At 39.3% G+C, this 21,517-nt stretch overlaps 2 protein-coding genes across 9 annotated transcripts in view; one reads left to right on the forward strand and one right to left on the reverse strand.

Annotated features, from left to right (window-relative positions):
* Positions 1-12: 12 nt before the first annotated feature.
* On the forward strand, positions 13-4,569 carry NSA2 (NSA2 ribosome biogenesis factor). The gene is made up of 6 exons (XM_075740784.1): positions 13-214; positions 457-644; positions 1,632-1,782; positions 2,098-2,277; positions 3,427-3,619; positions 4,286-4,569. Exons 1-6 carry the CDS (start codon positions 212-214, stop codon positions 4,351-4,353), a joined length of 783 nt encoding a protein of 260 aa, XP_075596899.1. The 5' UTR covers positions 13-211; the 3' UTR covers positions 4,354-4,569.
* Positions 4,570-6,814: 2,245 nt separating this feature from the next.
* Positions 6,815-21,517, reverse strand: part of FAM169A (family with sequence similarity 169 member A) — a 36,873-nt gene continuing 22,170 nt past the window's right edge. For 3 of the 8 annotated variants that reach the window (XM_075740774.1, XM_075740777.1, XM_075740782.1), the window contains 8 exons: positions 20,931-21,110; positions 19,349-19,477; positions 19,031-19,143; positions 15,247-15,301; positions 14,745-14,883; positions 12,445-12,610; positions 11,583-11,789; positions 10,141-10,823 (listed from right to left, as the gene is read on the reverse strand). In XM_075740774.1, coding sequence (XP_075596889.1) covers positions 10,284-10,823; positions 11,583-11,789; positions 12,445-12,610; positions 14,745-14,883; positions 15,247-15,301; positions 19,031-19,143; positions 19,349-19,477; positions 20,931-21,110 — 1,529 coding nt within the window. In that variant the 3' untranslated portion in view covers positions 10,141-10,283. Of the gene's footprint in view, positions 10,824-11,582; positions 11,790-12,444; positions 12,611-14,744; positions 14,884-15,246; positions 15,302-19,030; positions 19,144-19,348; positions 19,478-20,930; positions 21,111-21,517 lie in introns of all 8 variants that reach the window. The other 5 variants (XM_075740778.1, XM_075740776.1, XM_075740780.1 and 2 more) reach the window with 4 other exon arrangements.

Below are 21,517 nucleotides of genomic sequence, written 5' to 3' on the forward strand. Positions count from 1 at the left end.
TCCGTTTTTCCCCTCTTCCCGGCCATGCCAAGTGGGCGCGCAGCCCTCGGGGGACGCGGACCGCCGCCTCTCCGCGAGGAGGAACCAAAACGTCGCGGGGGAGCGTTTCCAGCCGGGGCCGCTTCTCGGCCCGCCCAGCCTTTTCGCTGCGGAGGAGCTCGGCGGGCGGAGGGCTCGGCGGAGCGCGGAGGCACGCCGTGGGGACGCCGCCATGGTAGGAACCGGGGCGGCGTGGCGGGATGGGGCCGACAGGGCACGGGACGGCACGGGGGGGGAGGTGAAGGTGGCCGAGCGGGCCCCGCCGCCCCGCGTTGAGGGTCCCGTCAGGCCGCGGCCTGCTCGGGCCCCCGCCGCGTGTGCCAACGGCGCCGGGCCTCGGTGAGGATGTAGCGCCGGAGCCGGCCGCCCGGTTCTCGGCCGCCGGTACCCGCTTACCGCCCTGCCTTGTGCCCGCAGCCGCAGAACGAGTACATCGAGCTGCACCGCAAGCGCTATGGGTACCGCCTGGACTACCACGAGAAGAGGAGGAAGAAGGAGGGCCGCGAGGCTCACGAGCGGTCGCGGAAGGCCAAGAAGATGATCGGGCTGAAGGCCAAGCTCTACCACAAGCAGCGGCACGCTGAGAAGATACAGATGAAGAAGACGTGAGTACCCGCCGCCTCTCTGACGCTGTCCAGTCATCCTGATATTTGAAGGATGAGATGAAACGTTGATATCGTTACCAAAAAACACCTTACTTACTACTTGGATCATACGTCATACTTTTAAGCAGGGCGCAGGTTGTAGTAGAAAGAGGGTTTTGCCACAGTGAAGACGTTTCTGATTTCCTCTCTTCTCAATGGATGTTAACAATTCCGCTCCTGAAAGCGTGTTAATGAGCAATAGCAGTGACTAATGTAATTATGACAAAAACATGAATGCGTTTACTTAGTGCTTCTGTATTAGCGTAGCAAGAGGCAGCAGGCATTTTTTAAACGGTGTTGATAGAAAAAGTATACTAACGTACACAGTGTTTCAGGAGAACATAGGGCTTGTCTGTGATAAATTACAATATCAAGCAATTACAATGTCTAGGATAAATTACAATATCAAGCATAGATAAACTAAAGCATTTTTCTGAATTTTTTCTCTGTTGTTCAGAAATTGAAATCAGAGCTGTAAATAGCTGCAAATTATTGGCAATGAACTTAGTATCTATCCACTCTGGTTTTGTTGTTTTCCAAGTATAGACAGTTATTTTCCTCTGTTACCTGTAAAGGTATTTGGTTTGTTAACTAGTTTGTAGGTCTCTTTTTCCCCTAAATGGCCTCAAAAATAGTGAAGCATGACCCCTTCTCAGAGTGCTTGGCTACTTGTTTTAAGTCATTCAGAAATTCCGTAATAAGATGCATGTCTTGTGTTCCTGTCTTGGTGGGAACTGACAAGCTTTTTATGCACTGTACAATCTGTTGTTACATTAAGTGAAATTACTAGTTTACCTTGAAAATTATTTAGGATTATTCTTTAAATATAAGTATGTATATTACAAATATCTCTTAAAAAGTTTGAGCAGGCACAAGGTAAGTTAAAAGGATATCTCTAAAAATGAGCCTTTTTATCCTACTCTTAATATAGGTTTTCTTTCCTTGCAGCATTAAAATGCATGAAAAGAGAAATACAAAGAAAAAGGATGATGAAAAAACGCCTAAAGGAGCTGTACCAGCATACCTGCTGGACAGAGAAGGCCAGTCCCGGGCTAAGGTTCTCTCTAACATGATCAAGCAGAAAAGAAAAGAAAAAGCTGTAAGTAACTGTATTAAAATTGAGATACTTGCAATTACTTGTGACAATGACCACTTTGTCTTGCTGATGCTTAGGTGACTTACAGCCTACAAGCAAAGTCTAAATAAAACCTGAAACTTTGAGTAATGGAGCAATCTAGGACAAAGAAAGATAGGCAATATCTTGATTTTAAAAACTTTAAAGACTAATTAAAATAAGTAGCATGAGTTGTATAAAAAGTAAGTTCTACCACTTTTTTTCCGGGAAGTTTTATCTTTTGGTTCATTTAGCAATGTGGCATTTAAGACTACTGACTACTTTTCTCACCCTTTCTAGGGGAAATGGGAGGTTCCTGTGCCAAAGGTCCGTGCACAAGGAGAAACAGAAGTTTTAAAAGTGATTCGTACGGGAAAGAGAAAGAAGAAGGCCTGGAAGAGAATGGTTACAAAAGTTTGTTTTGTTGGAGATGGCTTTACTAGGAAGCCTCCTAAATACGAGCGATTCATTCGACCAATGGTAATGTTCTTGAGCTTTAAAGGACATTTAAGTAATAATTCTGTTGACTTACTGCTTTGGGAGGAAACTTTCTTCCATGATAATGCACTTGATTACTACTGATGTAGAACACTCTTAGTAGTTTCCTTGCAAAAGTCCAAACTTAAATAGCGTGAGGGTGGGGAGATGCCCCTGCAGTCCCAGTCTGTGTTGAAATCTCTCTGCTCTTGCTCCCATAACTGAGATGATGCCAGTGAGTTAAAGCTATGAGCTGCCAAATTAGCAAAGATCTTTAGCAAAGGCACTTTGAATATCTTTTAAAATTGGAGGCTTCTTTTTCAAGTTGCTGTGGTTCTCTTGAGCTGCAGAAGCCAACTCTGTTCTAGGACTCCAGAACTCCCTCCTTCTGGCTTGAGCTTGAAGCACAGTTGTTACTGTATGCCAGGGAAATGCTGTGCCTCCAGCCTCACCTTTTCTTACGCAGCTGCGGGACCAGTGCCTGGGCTCAAGCAGCCTGGCAGCGCACAGGAGGAAAAAGTAGGATCACTAAGATAGTGCAGTGTTTCTATGAATTCCTGTTTCCTCACAGGAATCAACTGTATCAGTACAAAGGCTGCCTGTTGGATCATACCTCATTACTAGTTTCATGGTCATCTTACATGGAAGTCCTGGATAGATTTTTATTGACACAGAAAAGTTCATGGTACTTCATAGTAAAGTACCCTTTACAAAGCACAGGTTGTTAGAAAGTGCTGTAAGAGATGGGTATCTAATATTTTACCATATTTGAAAGGTTTTTCAGTTTTACAAGAAAAAAGAAAAATTTCTAGTCTTAAGAACCAGTAGCACAGTTAAATGCATTACCATAAACACTTAATTTCTTCATGGAACAGCAGCCATCTGGGGTAGCAAGTATTATTCTTGTACTACTATTAAAGCTTTCCATGTATATTTTTGGGATGTCAATTTTTATCTTGTCCTTAATCAGGTTTTTAAACAAATCTAGCATTCTACAGTAGGCAGACAGCATTCTGTATTCTAAGTTGTTGTATTCTTCCTAGTCTCTCAAAACATACAAACCTGAGGACATCATGCTTAAAGTGTTAAACTAGGGTAGTCATGAGCACGTAAAGCAAATATTAACTCATTCTAACACTCCTTATGCAACAGGGCTTACGTTTCAAGAAGGCACACGTGACACATCCTGAACTTAAAGCTACTTTTTGCCTACCTATCCTTGGTGTAAAAAAGAATCCTTCTTCTCCTTTGTATACAACACTGGGTGTGATTACAAAGGGTACCGTCATTGAGGTGAACGTGAGCGAGCTTGGCCTGGTGACACAAGGGGGCAAAGTTATCTGGGGTAAGTAGTTAAACTAGCTATGCTGCAGAACTACTTTTAAAAGTTTTCTGTCTTCATTGCCTGATGTATTGTTAAGACCATGTCATATAGTCATAATTGATCCACTGTTAAATATTAGGTTTGGGCTGTAGCAGAACCAACTACTGGGCAAGTCTAAAAATACAAGCTTTAAGTTTTAATCTTAGGCTTTCTGTTCACAGTTTCAAATTAGGTGACGTACGGAACCAAGACTCAACTTGCTTGCCTGTGTCTCACTTTAAGCAGTGCTGCAAGTCTATAAAGACCTAACCCTGTAAAGTATGAGCAATTGTGTTGTCTTTTCAGTGGAAGTTCTGTGTAGAAGTATCTTCGTAGGATCAGGCTGACTTCTTTTAACAGAGAGGTTGATTTGGACAATAGCAGGACCTAGGAATTTTATTTTTTTTTAAATGTACCCAGAACTCTAAATAATCCATTTATAAAAAACAGCATGAGTAAAATATTTTGAGAACCTAAGTTCATAGCTCAGCAGAAAGCAGATTTAGATTTCAAAATGCATTTCAGTTTTGGAACAGGAATTCCCTACACTTAAGAGACTTGTGGATTGAACTTGCAAATATAGAAGAGTAATTTATTATGTGATCTACTTCAAGCTTTTGTAGACATTTAATTCCTTTTTCTCTTTAGGGAAATATGCACAAGTAACAAACAATCCAGAAAATGATGGCTGTATTAATGCAGTTCTGCTTGTTTAAGATGTGTTTGATACTAAGCATTGGACACGGGCTCCTGCAAAATCTGCAGTGCATTTTCAGCAAGTTTGCAAGATCTCTGAAACCTTCAGCCATTTAAGAACATTGACCGTACTAGCCGGTGAGGAACTTAAGTGTGCCAGAAACAATTATTCAGGTTTTTGTATTTATTATGTTTACTCAGCTGAGCACTGTCCAAATAAAGTGATCCCATTTTCATGTTTTGTTAATGTCATATGGATTTGATCTAAACCTCCTTGGTGTTTTTACAGGAGCAGTTTCCTGGCTCAGGAATAATTAATTCAGCTCACATTCCTATCACAGGAAATACAGCCACTGTCTCCCATGATGGCCTACTGTAAATAGTTAAAGGTACAGAGGAACATACTAATGTGTATTCTGCTTCTGGGAAAGCAGAACAGCTGGAAGAATGCAGCTAGAATCTTACTGCAGTCTGACATCAGAAATTGAACACTCATTTTGATACTGGTCCCTACAGAAGCATGAGCCTGGGAACCCATTAGCAGCATGGGGATGAGAGGTGGGGGGGTGGGGAGGGATAGCTAGGAGGGCAGCTATTTCCCCCCCTCATCTCCTATTATCTCATGTCATTTTCCCCTTTGCCTCCATTAATGGCAAGAGTAAGGGCTGGACAACATAGTACTGTGGTCCCAGGCAAGAGGAGAACAGTTTCAATGTTTACATTTATGAAGTTGTAGGCATTTCAAGATGTGAAATTTGCAAATGGTATGACACACCTGATGATAGTACAACTACTTGCAGATATTTTGGTGGTTTTAAGAAACAGCCAAGAAAAACCAAAGGTCACAAGCATCAGCCAATCAAAATATATTTACTTTGCATCCCCAAAATACAAGAAACAAAAGCTGCTTCTGAACTCAAAAGCTTTCAGCAATGCTACATATTAACTGCATCAGTATCTTTCAGTCAAGAATTTGGTGGTAAACAAACTTAACACAATCTCACTAATGCTCACCATTTTATATTCCTACTCTTAAACAGTACCTAAGTTCAAGCCAAGGAGCTTTTACACAAATTGGAAGTCAAATTCTTATAAGCTTTCTCCAGTTTATGAAGGCACTCTTACCCCTCAACATTGTAAGAGGGAAACTCAAACAAAATTTGTAATTTCAGAAGCCAGAATGTGAATAGGTTTGTGCTGAGGTTTTTTTGCATTAACAAAGCATTTGTTTAAAGCTAGAGGTGGTCACACAGGCAGTAAGCAGGCTGAGTAGCAGACTATACAATCACAGAGTAGTTGAGGTTGGAAGGGACCTCTTGAGATTGTGTAGTGCAAACCCCTTGCTTACAGCAGGTCTCCAAGGGACACATCCAGTCAGATTGTGACTGTCTCCAAGGATGGAGTCTCTACCATCTCTGTGGGCAACCTGATCCAGTGTTTGACCACTCTTAGAGTTTGAAATGGTTTATGTTTAAATATAATTTTCTATATTTCCATTTGTGCTCACTGGCTCTTGTTCTGTCACTGAGCACCACTGAGAAGTTTTGTTCCATTTTCTTTATATGCCTTCCCCTCCCCTCCCAGGTATTAGTACACAAGGTAAGATCCTCCAGAGCTTTCTCTTCTCCAGGCTGAACAATTGCAGCTGTTGGCCTCTTGCATGACATGTTCCAGTCCCTTCATCATCTTCATGTTTCAGGTCTGGCCAGGCAGTCAAGCTAGCTGCTTTTGTACCAGCTTTCTAATTTCTCTTACACTATGTGATAGAGGCAGTACTTTAACTATACCAAAGCCTTCTTTTACAGGCTATTTTGTTAGCTTAACACATTACCCTAGTCTAGACTTACTGTGATTTTTACTTCTTTGTGTAGTGACAAGTGACTCAAAAGTAAGACAGGGTCACATGCCAGTAAATCATTTGCTCGGAGAGGGCATTTTGTCAAAACAGATAAGCCTCCATGTAAGTTCTTGTTCTGTTACCCTTTACTGCATGTTAACAAATACCAAGAACAAAATACTTTCATTTTCTACAGCTGTCTCAAGAACATTATAGCACAAAATGTAATAAAATCCATGACTTGTTGCCTAAATAACGCAACTGTTGCACTCGACATTTTAAAGTACCACACAGTTGGGACTGCGTTACAGCATTTCTAGGTGGCTTGTCTATAGCAAACTACATTATTAACTGCTAAGTTTACATCTTGCATAGTTGGTATAAACAGCAGAATGCATGTAACATTCAGAGCAACCTATTGTACCGTTTGGTGGGTTTTTTTATAAAGTCTCATGCATAAGCTAATTAAGTACAGGAATTTGTTTTAATTGGTGAAAGATTTTTCAATTAATAATCTCTGAGCTTTTAAAGCTCCTTAGTAGCAGACTGATTGTAAAATGATGCTAGTTCTAGTGAACTGAATCACTTCAAAATATGCCTTCTGTATAGCAGAAAGGACTAATATTAAAAAAGCAAAAAAATAGTCACAAAATATAAGTTTAATTACTACTTCAAAACATTTCAAAAGCAGCCAAGACAGTACTATAAAAAGGAAAAACTAATACCGTAACAAGACTTAAATACAATACTCTAGAATAGCAACACATCTTTCTTAAGATTTACAAACAGGGTATCACTAGTTTAGAAAACATCTAACACCACATTTGTTAAATTTAGAAGTGTATCCTCTTGGAAATAAAACTGCAGAATGGGCACTTAAAGCAGAGAAGCTGAAACTTAGACCTATTTGTTGCTATGTTTAACTTGATGACAAATGATCGATTACCAACATCTGCAAATGAAATGGTATAAAAAAAAAGCAACAAACCAAGGTCAGACATCATCTCAAGTATTTCAAGAGTGTTTTTAACTTAAGACATGTATACATTTTCAGGTAAAGGGCTATGAAACATGAGAACAGCAAAGAAGAATTCTGCATGAAATGAAAACAGACCAAAAAATGTGGGAGAAGCAAAGCAAATCCTGTTAAAAATTAACAAGCCGTACAAGAGATACTTGAACAAATGTTGGATTCAAATACAAAACCATTTACATGTAAGGCTGAAGTCACATATTAGTGTTCTTTAAACTCTATTCCTAGACTAAATAGAGCTCGAAAATAATACTGCTTGCTTTCACTGTACACATGTAGTTCCACAACGTAACAGCATTTGGTACAAACTTGTATAAAGTTGGTGTTTTAGTCATTGGTTGCTGGTGCAAATAAGATCTTAAGAATTCTTTAACTAATTACCATCAAATGCTTAACAGATCAAAAAATACCATCCAATCCTAAAACCCGCCCAAGGTAAAACACTTCAGTGAATACCTTTGCAAATATGTTCCCTTACATTAATGTAATAGAAGGTACAGACTATTAAACCACTGTTCTAATGGGCCAATCAGTACCTGAGTAAAAACTATTATTTAAAGTATTTTGACTTTGCTACTCTGTATTTACCACAAGATGATTGATGCCAAAGAAGGTGTTATAGATATAAACTGTGCCCTTTAATTCAAAGTACTGCTGCAATCACAATTAGAACAATGTCCAGTTTTAAAGACTGTACTGGTTATCGGAATTGCTAATTGCACCTCAACTGCCCCCATTCTGTTTGTAACAGTCTGGCCATCAGCTACTGTCTGGGGTACCTCAGATTTAGAGAGCTATCCACTCGAGTATACTTGAAGATGTGAATGTAAGTTCAGTAATTAAAACTGACTCACCGAAATGAGTTCGGAAATCTAACTGTTCTCAGTAGAAACCAAGACTTAATCTAATAATCCTGTTGTAATATTTACGCATTCAAAATGCAAATGTCCTAAAAGAAAGATACTAATTGAAATAATTTCTAACTTAGCCATGAAAAGTAAAAGCCAGGTGAGTGACATTTTAAGCCACCAGCTCTCACAAATTCTTAGCAGGGTAGTAAATGTGCTTTCTAGCCACTTTTTTTTTTACCACAATAAATCTTAGCATTAAGAGAGACGCCATACAGAAGATAACAAAAGTTTTGTCTCGTGTGCTGTATAGAAAATGCTTCATTAGTTTTATAAGTGCTTAAGGTTCTCTTGAATATGTTTACAAACAATCATGAAAGATCTTTAACATCTATCACTCATGGGCTTCATAAGGAGTACCTGTATGTACATTGATAGGAAGTTACAGCTACCTATAATAGTTAAAAGAAACCCAGATTTAACTCAGTAATACCATGCCCCCTGAATCTCAAGTTTAGGTAACACACACTTCTTTAAAATTGCCTTTCTTTTTCTTCCATAAGCTGCTCTTAACAGATTAGAAAGGAGCATGGTGCTTCATCAGCTGGAAGACAATAGTATTAATGTATCCAATACTGTTAAAATATCTTATAAATACAGTTAAACTGTATAAGCATACAATCCAAACCCAGATTCTTACATTAGCTTCATAGAGGGATAAAAATTAAGACAGCGTTGCAATTATTCAAGTGAACCATGTACTCAGAAGTCCTGAACAGCAATTTCTAGATACCAGCAATTTTGAGACACTGTGGGAGACTAGCTCACTTATCTTTAAAAAGGCATGTATCAGGAGAAATAGCGGTGTGATTTCCTGTTCTTACAACCATCGTTCTGTCTTATTTCTGAGTTTTTAACCCATTACAAGAGGAACTTCACTTACTGAAAGAAGCATATAGCAAACTAAGGAGTAAATTATGTATGTGTGACAAATTAAGTTAAATATATAGTTTGCCAGAACATCTGAAGGGAAACATGCATGAAAGGCCTGTTTTTATTTCTGTTTGCATACAGCAAAGTTTGGCTGCTGCTTTTAAGAAAAGCTGTGAACTGGGAAGCTATCATCAAGTTAGAAAAAGTGGGAATCGGCAGTATTTGCAAGCAATCACCTGCTAAGTCCTAAAGGCACAGAAGTTTGGCAAACAAGCATTTGCTGAAACACCCACTAAAAGTCACACTAATGAATGTCACAACCACCTGAAATGCCAGCACTCACAACCTGGCAGGCACAACATTTCAGTAGCCCACAGCACTAGCCAAGCATTTGGAAAACACAAAGCACCACTTCCATTCAGACCAAAACGAGATCAAAAGTTGTCATATCCTTTTCCTGTAATGTAACAAGTAGTCAGGTATCCACTCAACACATACAAGTAGTTAGGAAGGCAGTTTAAACGATTCCACATATGTACTGAGTCTACACTCCGTATGTTCTGGAAAAACTCACACTTACCAAGATGCTCGCTTTGGAAACTACAAATAGTTTACGGCATAGGTATCTCTTAATATTCATGTAAAAAACATTATCAGAGTGCACTATGGTAGTGGATACTGCACTGACCATGTTTCTACTGACTTGGCTGTTTCAAGTGATTCTCTTAAAAGACAGATACTGCTTATGTTTATCTGATCTATTGAGTTACACTTTCTTGTGTATTCTGAGACGTAGAATTACAAAATCTTACATTCTTTTAATCTCATCTGAGAAAAATCTATGGGGAGGAAGGACTTTTTCTTGTTCTGCTTCTCTCCACAGTTGAGAACGCAAAAGTTATTTTAAAAAATGCTAGAGTGATGTCTGGCCTCATGGAAGTCTATGGGAATTTAAGGGACCTTGGTAGGGCCAGGACTTCACTCTGCATTTTTCTTCCACAACTGCCACCTCAAATATGCAAACTGTTCCCTTTGCCGGCACAACTGTATTTATTCAGCATGTATCCTTTATAAGAGGAGGAGACTGACTGTTTACTTTTGTACTCCGATGAAGCTCAACATCTAGTGGTTAAAAATTCAGGAAAACTTGAGGAAAGGTGATGAATCCCAAGAGGAAGTCCAACCCAGAGTTTTAAATATGTGTGTCCTGTTTCCCATATGCTTTAGTTATACCCTAGTGTTTTACACAAAATAATAACTTTCTTATAAATAGATGAGCTAACAATCACTATTTCATTTTTAAGCTGGCTTTCCTTTTTTCTTGGGTGGACCTTTGTAGCCTTTGGCCTTTCTTCGCAAGTTTCTCCGATCTACAATGGGTACCTCAATTTCTGCTTCCTCAGAGCTGCTGTCACCAGCCCGCTCTGCTGTTGTCTGCGTGTACTGATCCACTTGCTCAAACTCTTCTGAGTGCTCTTCCAACTGGCTCTTCTGTCCTTCCTGTCCAGAAGGCTGCTGAAAAGAAACACCTTCGAGTTCAACCACTATCAAAGACCTCCTGCTCAAGGTAGCAGGGGCCTCCTGTGAGTTGTGCCCTGCTTCCTCATTTTGATCTTTCAATGAGGAAGCCGTTTTGGACAATACATTGTCAGAAACAGATTCTTCTGCTGCTTCAGCTACCATAGAGTTGGTCAGGCTGTTGTCAGCGGGCTCTTCCTTTGATGTTGAAACAGCTGCATTTTCAGCGATAGTCTTTTCGGGTTCTTCCTGTTCTTCAGTGCCCTCCTCTACTGATGCACTTTCTTCAGTCAGCATTTCTGAAACATTTGCATTTAGAACCTGTGGGGAGAGGAGAAGGGTGCCAAAAGAACCAAAGGGACAATTAATTGAAGATACAAGAGGCTGAACAACTACTGCCCTTGGCTAGCAACATCAGAGGGAGGGTATTTTGGCATTCAGCAGTTTTTATACTACACGTACAGTCAAACAAACCAGTCCTTGCCTCCTTTTTGCACAAGGCTATTTTGTGAACTGTACTCATATCCAGAGTTGCTGTCCTCTAATTTCAGATTTAAATGATTCAAAGGATTATTCAGGTACATTAAAAACATTCTGAAATTAATACCGGGGAAAAAAAAGGTTTTTATTTTAGATATACACAATTACAATTTTGCTAGCATGTAACAATGTGCTTTTGCACTAGAAACAAAAACCAGTAAAATCTGTGTTCTAGAAGGGTATTTTACCAGTAAGTAATTGCTTGTACACTTCATCAGGGCAAAATTACTAGACAATGTAAGTATGTCCACATAATATTTTGGTGAGAAAGAACTTTTTCATTACTGCCAAGACAAACTGGAGCGACTTATCTTTCTTGTTGGGATTGCATGCCTATATGCTCCACTTCTGCATATTAAAGCAGAAATGTTAGTATATTCTGTTTATGGATTTACATCATCTGGCATAGTAACTGCTTCTCCCGAGAATTTCATATGATGGTAGGAATTACTTCTATCTGTTACTTAACAAAATAAAAACCAGCAAGGTATGTACCCTCTGAAGGAAAGATGACTTCACGTTTTGTTTCAATTCTCTCACCTTCTCTGATACAATGTCTTCTGAAGGTTTTGCTGGAGGCTCAAGGATTAGCGGAACAAACAGCGTTAAGGGTTCTTCTCCCTGACTCTCAGACTGCAATTTTAATTCGCCACTTAGAACTTCATTTGCCATTTCCTCTTCAGCCATAAGTGACGTCTTGCCAGTTTCTTCTGTTACCTCACCATTAAGAGGTTCTAATGGAGTTTCCTAAAAATCACATTTCTAAGTCAAGATTATGCCCAGCCATTGCTCCCCAACACCAGTGGGTTTAACTATTATCTAAATTTGCAGCTTAATGTGAGAAGCATTAGCTTGGTGTTGTCACCTGCACTAAATTTCTGACCACAACTTACACTGTTAGGAGCCAAAACAAGCAGCTTTAATGCATCTCACAACCATACATGCTGCAGTCATTCCTTGAGCCCACTTTCTCTGTGATCAGTAAGAACATAAAACCCTGGAGGTATCACTAGGCACAAAGGGTACTCACAGATTTAAATTCAATCTGTTAACAAGTTGTAGATAAAAGTTGGATTTAAACATCAAAGCAGGCAAGCTTTAAGTGGGTAAGTAAAGAGCCACAGTAGTCACTGAAGCATACCAGTTATTGGCTTCAAAGAAACTTTTTTTTTTTTTAAAGTACGAGATACTGGATCAGATCTTGACCTTACTCCAGTGCTCTGGAATATCTGATTTGAAGAAATCAATTAAGAAAAGTAAGTTGGTAGACCTACTTTTTTTCATCGGTATGAAAAAAACGAAGAGTTGATAGTCAGATGGATCAAGGCAGCAAGGACCATATTTAACAGAAACTGTAGATGTATTCCAAACTTATCTGCTATCGCTATTACATCCAGCTCACCTCCTTCTCACTCCGTTTCTCAGGGGGTGACACATGTAGCTCCACTGCTGATACAGACTGATTCTCATTTTCAACAACCATTTCCTCATCACTCTCAACAGTACTCTCCTCAGGTATTACTAGTAAGTCTTCAGAGATTTCAGATGCATGGGCAGGAAGTTCCAGCCTGCAACAGGATTAAGATATATCCTTTAATATTTTAGATTAATAGATAATTTTGGTGATCTCAGCAGGGAAATTCTTTCAGGACCAATTATAAAGTGCTGTATCACATGCTTGTCATAGGAAATAAGAATCCAGAAAACTTGATACATCTAAAAATGGCTAACTCCTCATCAGGAAAAAAAACGTAAGTTATGAAAAACTGCTTTGACAATTAGAAAATGAAGACATCTATCTCACTTCCATTTTATGGGAAAAAAAAAGTCAGAGATTTGTTTCAAGTCTGTTATTTTAAATTTAGAAAGTAATAATCAGTTACATATTTGGAAGCCACAAAGGGGTGACAAAGGAAGCAATTTCTCCCACCCCCACTGTAGAAACAGTTTAAAATTATGGAGTTATAAAAGTTTGTATATGTTTGTATAATCTTTGGATTACAAAGACCATGACTGGAAAATAATTCCAGGCAGTAAACACATTATGGCTGAAGAAGATTCAATCAGCTAGAGATTAAATTAGCAAATAGCTAAAGATGAAGCTCTGATGCACTGTACAGGTAGTAACATTAACTCAAAAATTCAGTTCTCATTTTTATGATGATAAAACTTAGATGAACTAGAAGTATTACATACAAGCAAAGAAAAAAGTACATGCGATAGATTTGCAGGAGGCTGCTTCACAATCTCATAGTAAAGGCAGTTTTGGAGGGTTTTATCCCAGGTGCCAGTCTTGAGATGAAGGCACTCCATAGGATAAAGTCCCTGACAGAAGACTGCTGCATTTGCTTATGTGCCTGCAGAAAACCAAGCTGATATCCTGCCCTGTTGCCATCAGGTTTCCCCTTAGCTCTGCTAACAAATACCACGTCATGCAGCTTGTTCAAAGGAGCAGTAGCACCTCATTGACTTCATTTTGCAAGGGCCAAAATCCTGACATTCTATAACAGACTAGTCCTCTCACATACCAACTAGACATTTATTAGTAGTAACAGGGCAAAGAATTTCTCAACCAGTAGCAGCATCAAACCACGCCATTTGGCCTGTCAGAACCAGCTTAGGGCAGCAGAACAGTAGTGCTGTATCCGTAGTTCCACAGAGCAATTTAAACACAAAAATGAGGCTGTATCTAGCTGAAGGCCTCAGCTTCACATGAAAAAAAAATAAACAAAAATCACCCAAAACCCCCAAACACCCAACTAATTTTGTTTAAAGAAACCTAATGGAACAAGTTTGAGGGATTTTCTAGAAAGTCACCAGATGATCTTCAGTTCTTCAAAAGAGGTTTTTGGGCTTGCAGTGGGTTTTTTTTGGAAGAGAATGAGAGACAGACATGGGATAGGCAGTGGCAGCATGTGTCTATGCGCACACATTTACTCACACACAGGAAGCAGGAGGAAGGAGCAATTTATTTATTTACAATAGCCACAGTTCTGCTTTCAGAATGTAAGCCAGTGCAAATTAGTACTTCAGGTCCTGTCTTGTACCACTTGCATGCCATAACAATTCATACAATTCTTCACATCACCACTTGACAATTATTACAAGGGATAACATCCTTTAAAAAGCTGTCTCCACGTTTTTTTTCCAGGATGTAAGTTTGGATATGATGGTTTTAAAATTGAAATTTGTCTAAACAAATGGCTTTACTCTGAAGATGGGTGGCTCCCTATAACTCTTTTGTTATTAAGTGACAAGCAGTAACCAGCTCCTAAACAAACAGACTTCATTTTACTGCAATAAGCCACCATAACAAGAGATCAGGAAGGGACACCTCTCCAAAGATCACACCTAGCACTGTGGATACATGTCTAGTCATATTATTGCAAGAAACTATGCTGTATGAATACACACATTTTTACCTTCACGCAGACTCCAGAACACCCTCAGCCCTCACTGTTTTCTTACTGTTATTTCCAGCATCTGCCAAGCTTTCAGGGATGCTAAATTTTGGTGCAATCACTTCACATGATGTTGCAATTTTCTTTCTCACATCAGGCTTCATTTTTAGTAACTTTAAAATCAAGCAAGTAAAGTAGGAAGAAAGGAGAAGAAATATCAAGTAGCGCACAGAGACAGTGACCTACTTTGTGACTGCCCAAGCAACAAAATAAGAAATCAGTAAACTATGGGCTCCTCTACCTGCTTTCTGACACATGAAGAGCATTTTCCACATCTCCTTGGGAAGATCCAGACTCAGATTCCTGGCTACATTTTCCTATCCTGGGACGTTTTAAATGACTGCTTCGTGTCCGAATGGCAATGAAAGTCACATTAACGTCTTAGGGGAAAAAAAAACAACAAAAACCAACAACAAAATAGATTGCATTTGTTCACTTGCATTTAAGATCTGCATATAGTTTTTTCCCCCTAATATTTAAAGCAACTGAGTGCAAGTAAAACAGCATTCCATTGTGGTCCTTTTTTTCCTAAACACAGATGCATAATATCTTTACCAAGACTCATAATTTTATTCAAAGTCCTCTAAAAGGTTTATGAGTTGAGCCTCAGCACCTTAGAAGGCAGCATATTTTTCATACACTTTGCAGATGAATATGCTAAGATTGGAAGCAGTAAAAAAAAGCCCACTAACCTATTAATCTACAGAAATCAAAATACTGATGATAATCAAGGCTATTTTTACCTTCAGATGTGCTTGCACGGACATCTATTGATCCTTTTCCTTTATGAGAGTCAGCCTGTGAAGCAAAAGCAAAGCTAATGTTATTCCAAAAACTTCTGAATTGATTGAAATACCTTCATCTCCCAGTCCACGGTTGCGTCTTTCTAAAGCACTATGTTTTGGGGGTTTTTTAAAACTATTTTTTTATTACAAGGATGAGTATTTTTTTCTGCATTTTACTTCTGGCCTGAACATAGAAGATAAGTTATAAACAACACTACCAAGTTTTTTTCCTAAACATTCCATTTATAACAGGTGTCCACATAATTAAATGCTAGAAGTCTTTTGTTTGTTTCCCTTTCTGTATAAACCCAAGGGGTTACACTACTGTAGCTGATTAAATTTAACAAGAAAGTTTTAGTTTTAAATTTGCATTCTGTTTTGTAGTCTTATTTTTATTATAGCATCCAACAAAAAATGGCAGCCCATGTAAAAGAAAAAGAGATCAGACAGGAAAAACCAGAACTTAGTGATTCAGCAGTAATGCAGGTTAGTCAGCACAAGAGGCTGCTTATGTCAGAGTTCCCTCTCCCTAGAGCTCTTTTGCCTCTTGTTCTTCCTTACCATCCCAGTATTTCCATTTTTTCCTGCAAATTAGCCAAGAACTGTGGTTGAGCACTTGATACTCTGAAGTGGGCACAAGCTGTACACATTAAAATAAAGTTATGCACATTGCTCTTTCTTAGCTGCTGGAAATAATCTATAACTGGCAATAACCAGCATCCCAGTTTTCTGCCACCTTTCCAGCTTCACTTCTGGTACTACATCAGGCCAGCAAAGAGTAGCCACATCTACATTCTGCTGCTTGAAACAGTTTCAAGTGAGTTTTAAATACATACAGTTTTGTCGACCAATGACAAATTATGCTAGCATCGAAACACACAAAATGGGGAGCACTAAGTGAAAGGTGAAAATGAAAGTTGGGGAATGTTTTTCTCCTCATTTGGGAGAAGGTGGGGTGTTTTATTTTGTTTGGTGGTCCAACAGTTCTCAAAGCATTGCAGAACTGCTTATAGATAGTGCAGGTGCCAAGAAGAGAGCTGCTGGCAATTCTACCATGCTATGAGGAGTTGGAGCACTTTGGTATGTACTGTCTTTCTCTTCTGGAAGAAGGCAAGAGATAGGGCTTGAGTTCTTAACTCACAGCAACAAAAATAGTAAGAACTACTATCCCTCTGTTATCTTCTCCAAGCATATCCATATAGCTCTACAAGCAAAGCATACATTTTAAGATCGTTTTGCTGATATGATCATTATTGGCATTGGAACCTAGAACTCTGTGATAATGCTCGAGGCACTGTTACAAATGAGAGACAGTGAAGAACTGTTGCTTCTTGTCATTTAGAGATTAAAAACATCACTACTTTGCTGTCAGTTTTGCTTTGGGAAATGCTAATTTTCTCAACTGGGAAAAGTGACATTTGACTTACGTTTCAAATCTGAAGTTTAGATATTAATAGCTGAGAATATCAATTCAGCCATTATTTCCTATTTTTAATTAAAGCATTGGCTTCTACAACAGCACAGTCATGTCAATACTACAGTCCTGAAGCACACAAGTCCATCCACACTGTATTTGGAGCTACACGTTACTCTCAAGCATGTTATGTGTGGCCTCAGAATGCAGCAAAAGATAGGACTATAACGAAGGCCTACTTATATGTGATAAGAAACTATTCATTGTTACTTTAGGTAGAAGGCTAACAATTCTTAGAATGAGCACCTGCTACGCATCATGAGAAAAAGGAGGAGCTACAAGACACTTCAAGGTCCTTATATATGTACTTTTCAGAAAGGGAGGCCACTACTTGCCTCCAGGAGCATCCGTATCTTCCTGAGGTGTACAGCGAACTATTACCAACACCGAAGTATTGAGAAACTAGGGGAAAGGTCATTTGGGCCAGGGTCCCCACGACCACCGACCCATAAGCCCCCTACCCAAATTATACCACCTACTCAAAAGATAGAGGCAGAAAGAGGAACTGAGCGTGCATTCTACTTTGCATCCTAGGCTAAGAAATATGAACCAGTTATTGTAACGGGGAGCGTACCACTTTGTAATCTTTCATGTATATTCATGTATAAATATGACAAGAGAACCACCGTTAGGTGTGCCCGATTTGAGGAACTATCCTCCTGACACCCAGCGCTGCAATAAAAGGAAACCCCTGCTTCTTAATGCTAAATTGGTGCTAAGGAGTTTTCTTTCATTCCCCAATTTCGGTGACAAGAACACAAATGAGATAGAGGAACAGCTTTGTAATATTCAAGGACACAAAAATATTCATGACCATATATCTGGTTGATATTTCCAATATGTACAAAGAAAGCTGCAGTCCTTCTATACTGACAATGTATAGCTCCGAATGCAAACTGAACACTTTCTGTTGTATTGAACTATGATGTGAATGTGCACTTCTATAAACACTTTTCCTCATTCTCTCCACTCGTACGATGACTCTACTGTTCAACAACCTTTTAGACAGTTTAACTTCAGAGCCTGTTGAGATACTCTCCCTTCTCTACGTTGCTAGCAAACAGCTCAAATTACAGACCCTGACAGCTGTGGCATAGACCCTCTACATTCATGAGACACACACACACACACCCATGCCCCCCTCCCCCACACAAAAAATTGGTATTTTTAACCCCAGCTTAGTCATCAGTGGGAAGAATAATATCCACCCAAAAAGTAACAAAAGTATTTGTCTTTTATATGGAAGTGCGGACCTGAGCCAATTCAATTATAGTAAGATGGACAAAAAGCATTTCTTATTCTTGTTTTTTTTTAGTAACAAAGTTTATTGGGTCTGGCTGAGATGGAGTTAATTTTCCCCACAGCAGCCCTCATAGTGCTGTGCTATGTATTGGTAGCTAGCAAAGTGTTGGTAAGACGCCAGTGTTTTGGCTCCTCCTGAGCAGTGCCGGCACACATCAAGGCTGTCTCTCCAACATTTCTCCCCCTGCCTCAGCAGTAGGCTGGGGGTGGGAAAGATCTTGGTAGGGGACAAAGACAGGACAGCTGACCCAAACTGACTAAGGGATATTCCGTACCGTATGATGTCTGCTCAGTGATAAGAAGCTGAGAGAGAGGGGGAGGAATGGGGTGGGAGCATTTTTTTTTTTTTTAAACATTTGTCTTCCAGAGCAACAAGTATGCATATTGAAGCCCTACTTCCCAGGAAGTGGCCGGACATCACCTGCTGATGGGAAGTAGAGAATAATCTTGCTTTTTGCTTTGCTTCCATGTGCAGCCTTTTCCTTTTGCTACATTAAAACTGCCTTTATCTTGACCCAGGAGTTTGGGGTTGGTTTTTCCATCTTATTTTCCTCCCCTCCCTGCCTTGCTGAGGAGGGGAGTGATAGAGTGGCTTGGTGGATGCCTGGTGTCCAGCTGAGGTTAAACCACCACACAAAGCAATCAAAAAAGAGGTATCACCTTCTGGGGTAAAAGCCATGGGTTCTGTCAAACTGGCTGCCACTTAAAATAAAGAGATACAGCAAGTACAAGCTCTCCGCATAACCCAGGACTGTTCTTTAAGAACTCAAAATATGAGTATCAAATACACAATTGATCAAACACACTAATCTGCTGAAATGCTTCATTTCTTAAGTTCAGAAATGTTTACTGAACATAAAGAATAGATAATTAAAGTCAAAAGACAAGGACAAGATACATTATGGTACAGAAAACTTGAAAGCTCTCAAGCCTTTTTAATATATGGATAGCAGTTTGTGTACGTACGCTTAGCTGTGTTTCTAGCTCAGTCTTCTGCCCACTTGCTTCAGATACTGCTGCAGATTGCCGCAAACTATCCTCTGCTTGGACATTCTTATTTTCTTTCTGTGAGGCCTCTGCTGTTAAGATTTAAAAGAGGAAACAGGGAAATAGAAAATCATAGTAACTTTACATAACAATCTAATATGATATCACAGATCTCAGGACAAATAAAATCTTTCTGCCAGCTTCCATGGGCAGTGTTCACAGAAGTCACTGTTGTATTTGTAGAGTGTTTGTTCAACTTTGTAAGTGTCAGAAAACAACAAAACAAAGCATCCATACCTGCAATTTTGAGCTTTTCCCTCTGCAACACAGATATAATGGGTTTTCTCTGGAACCAACGTCCTGCTCCCTCCACTTCCCACAAAAGATTGTGATCCCCAGGGTACTTCTCAAGATACCGCTTACAAGCTGAACAAACATAAGAACAAATACTGTATTATATATACTATATGCCTAGCTGTACCTCAGTTTTTAAAAAGTTTAGCTGAAATCAAATCAATTTGCAATCTTCCATCATATACATAAACCACCACAGAAAGAACAGTTCAACAAAACAGCTGAGTCTGAGAAACATAATATTGCTTTACTCTACCCATCCTTCTCAATAAATCCCTTCTTCAGATTTAAAGACTTTCCATTATTCTCTTAAACTGCAAACAAAGATGGATGGGTTCTTCTTCTTCTCTAAGCACTCACTTGAGTTTTACAACTTCACTGGTCACTGTCCCTGCCAATCACAAGACCCAGCCCAGGATGGAAGGGCTATCAGGCAGAGGATATAGTCAAGTGATTTTTGTCACTCCATATTATTATAGGTACTCATGAAAACCACTGTTTGGGAATGTAAATACGTTACCATTGCATGGTTTGTCATCCATTCACTCTTCACTTCTGGGATATTTTCTTCTCTGCTGTCCCTCCACCTCTTTTCTCCCCATACACATACTAAACACCCATGTGGAGAGGCATGCTTTGACATTATTCTGTAGTAGCTACCAGGAAAACTACTGTTTTTCATCTGACTCACTATTGATGCATAATCTCAGTGGACAGGATCCTTGTCATATCATTCCTTGAACATGGAAATGGATTAGTCATTAAATTCTGCTCAATAGAGCTTGCTGGTTGAAGCCTAACAAACCAGGTCTAGTCAGATGTAACAACAGACAGTGGAACTTGGAAAAGCAGAAAATTTCCAGCGGCTAAGAAGGCCAGATGAAAAAGTTCATAGAAAGAAGCCTGGCAGATGACCTAAGAGTAAGACAAGCCTTGAGAAACAGGGCAAAGGAAACGTGCTTCTTGCCTGAACAGTCCCCAGCAAATCATTTCCAGAATGTGTATCATTTCCTAGATGGCATAACCCTCTTGTGTTGCTAATGGAAGAGCCATAAATGTTTGCCTTGTACATCAGAACAGTGCCTTCTTACACCCAAGTTAAAACGTAGCCCATTAATTCATGCTTTCTCAGAACTCTTTGTCAAATGGACATAAACGACCTTGTGAGGGTTAGGAGCAAACAAGAAAAAAGTGCCACAAAGAATACATGCATTAGATCACACATAGAAACACCTCAGCCCATTCTAGAGGCTTGGGGGGGGGAGGGAGGGGAGACATACAGTGGTAAACTTCACAGTAGCAGAAAGCCAATGGAGATCCAATAATCTCATCTCATGCAGAGGATTAAAAATCTAATCAGGAACTACTTCACTATCTTCAATCAGGTTTTTTAATCTTCACTGAAGAGCAGAACATTTAATACAAAAACTGAGGATGCCGCCACAAACATGGAGCTTGAATGACAGCACTCATTTGGACATGTAAAGAAAGCACAAAGAACAGAAGAAAAAATTAAAGAGCTTGCCTGTGTATGTGAAGGACGACAGTGGGTATCGTAGACCAAGAGATTCTTCAGCAAAGGAATCCACAAAGTCTTCCAATATCATCAGCCCAGAGTCTTTCCCACGATGTTTCTTTCTTACAAAGATTGTGTCTAGCACTGGCAGGTTATAATTCAGACCACGGTAAGAGCTATAAACGCTTCCTGAAATAGGAGGGGAAAACATATCCCTCAGTACTTCAGCATTGACATGTTGTAGCATGGATTTTAGCATACTCCAAGACTTCTATGATTTGTAAAAATTATACCAAACTACATAATTGTAAGTCATACAAAGTTTCTTAAAAATTCTAAAAATAATTTATAACATTCATTAAAAATAAGTAATTGCTATCAGCCATTTATTGGTTCTTTGGGCAAGCTTCATGATGTTGCCAAGAAATATCAATATGTTAGAAAATGTCTATAGTACCAGAAAAGAATAGCAGATATAGAGATGAAAGGCTCACTTTGAAATCTCACTATACAATTCCATAGGAAAACTATACTAAAAATTAAGACGAAGGAGGGAGGAGGGAAAAGGAGACAACAAAATTATTGAATCGCACATC

Source organism: Balearica regulorum, chromosome Z, assembly GCF_011004875.1.
Source record: "Balearica regulorum gibbericeps isolate bBalReg1 chromosome Z, bBalReg1.pri, whole genome shotgun sequence".
Classification (NCBI taxonomy): Eukaryota; Metazoa; Chordata; class Aves; order Gruiformes; family Gruidae; genus Balearica; species Balearica regulorum.

Coding starts and splice junctions, on each gene's coding strand:
- NSA2 (XM_075740784.1), top strand. Junction 1,783..2,097: donor AGAAAAGAAAAGAAAAAGCT/GTAAGTAACTGT, acceptor CACCCTTTCTAG/GGGAAATGGGAGGTTCCTGT. Junction 2,278..3,426: donor AGCGATTCATTCGACCAATG/GTAATGTTCTTG, acceptor CTTATGCAACAG/GGCTTACGTTTCAAGAAGGC.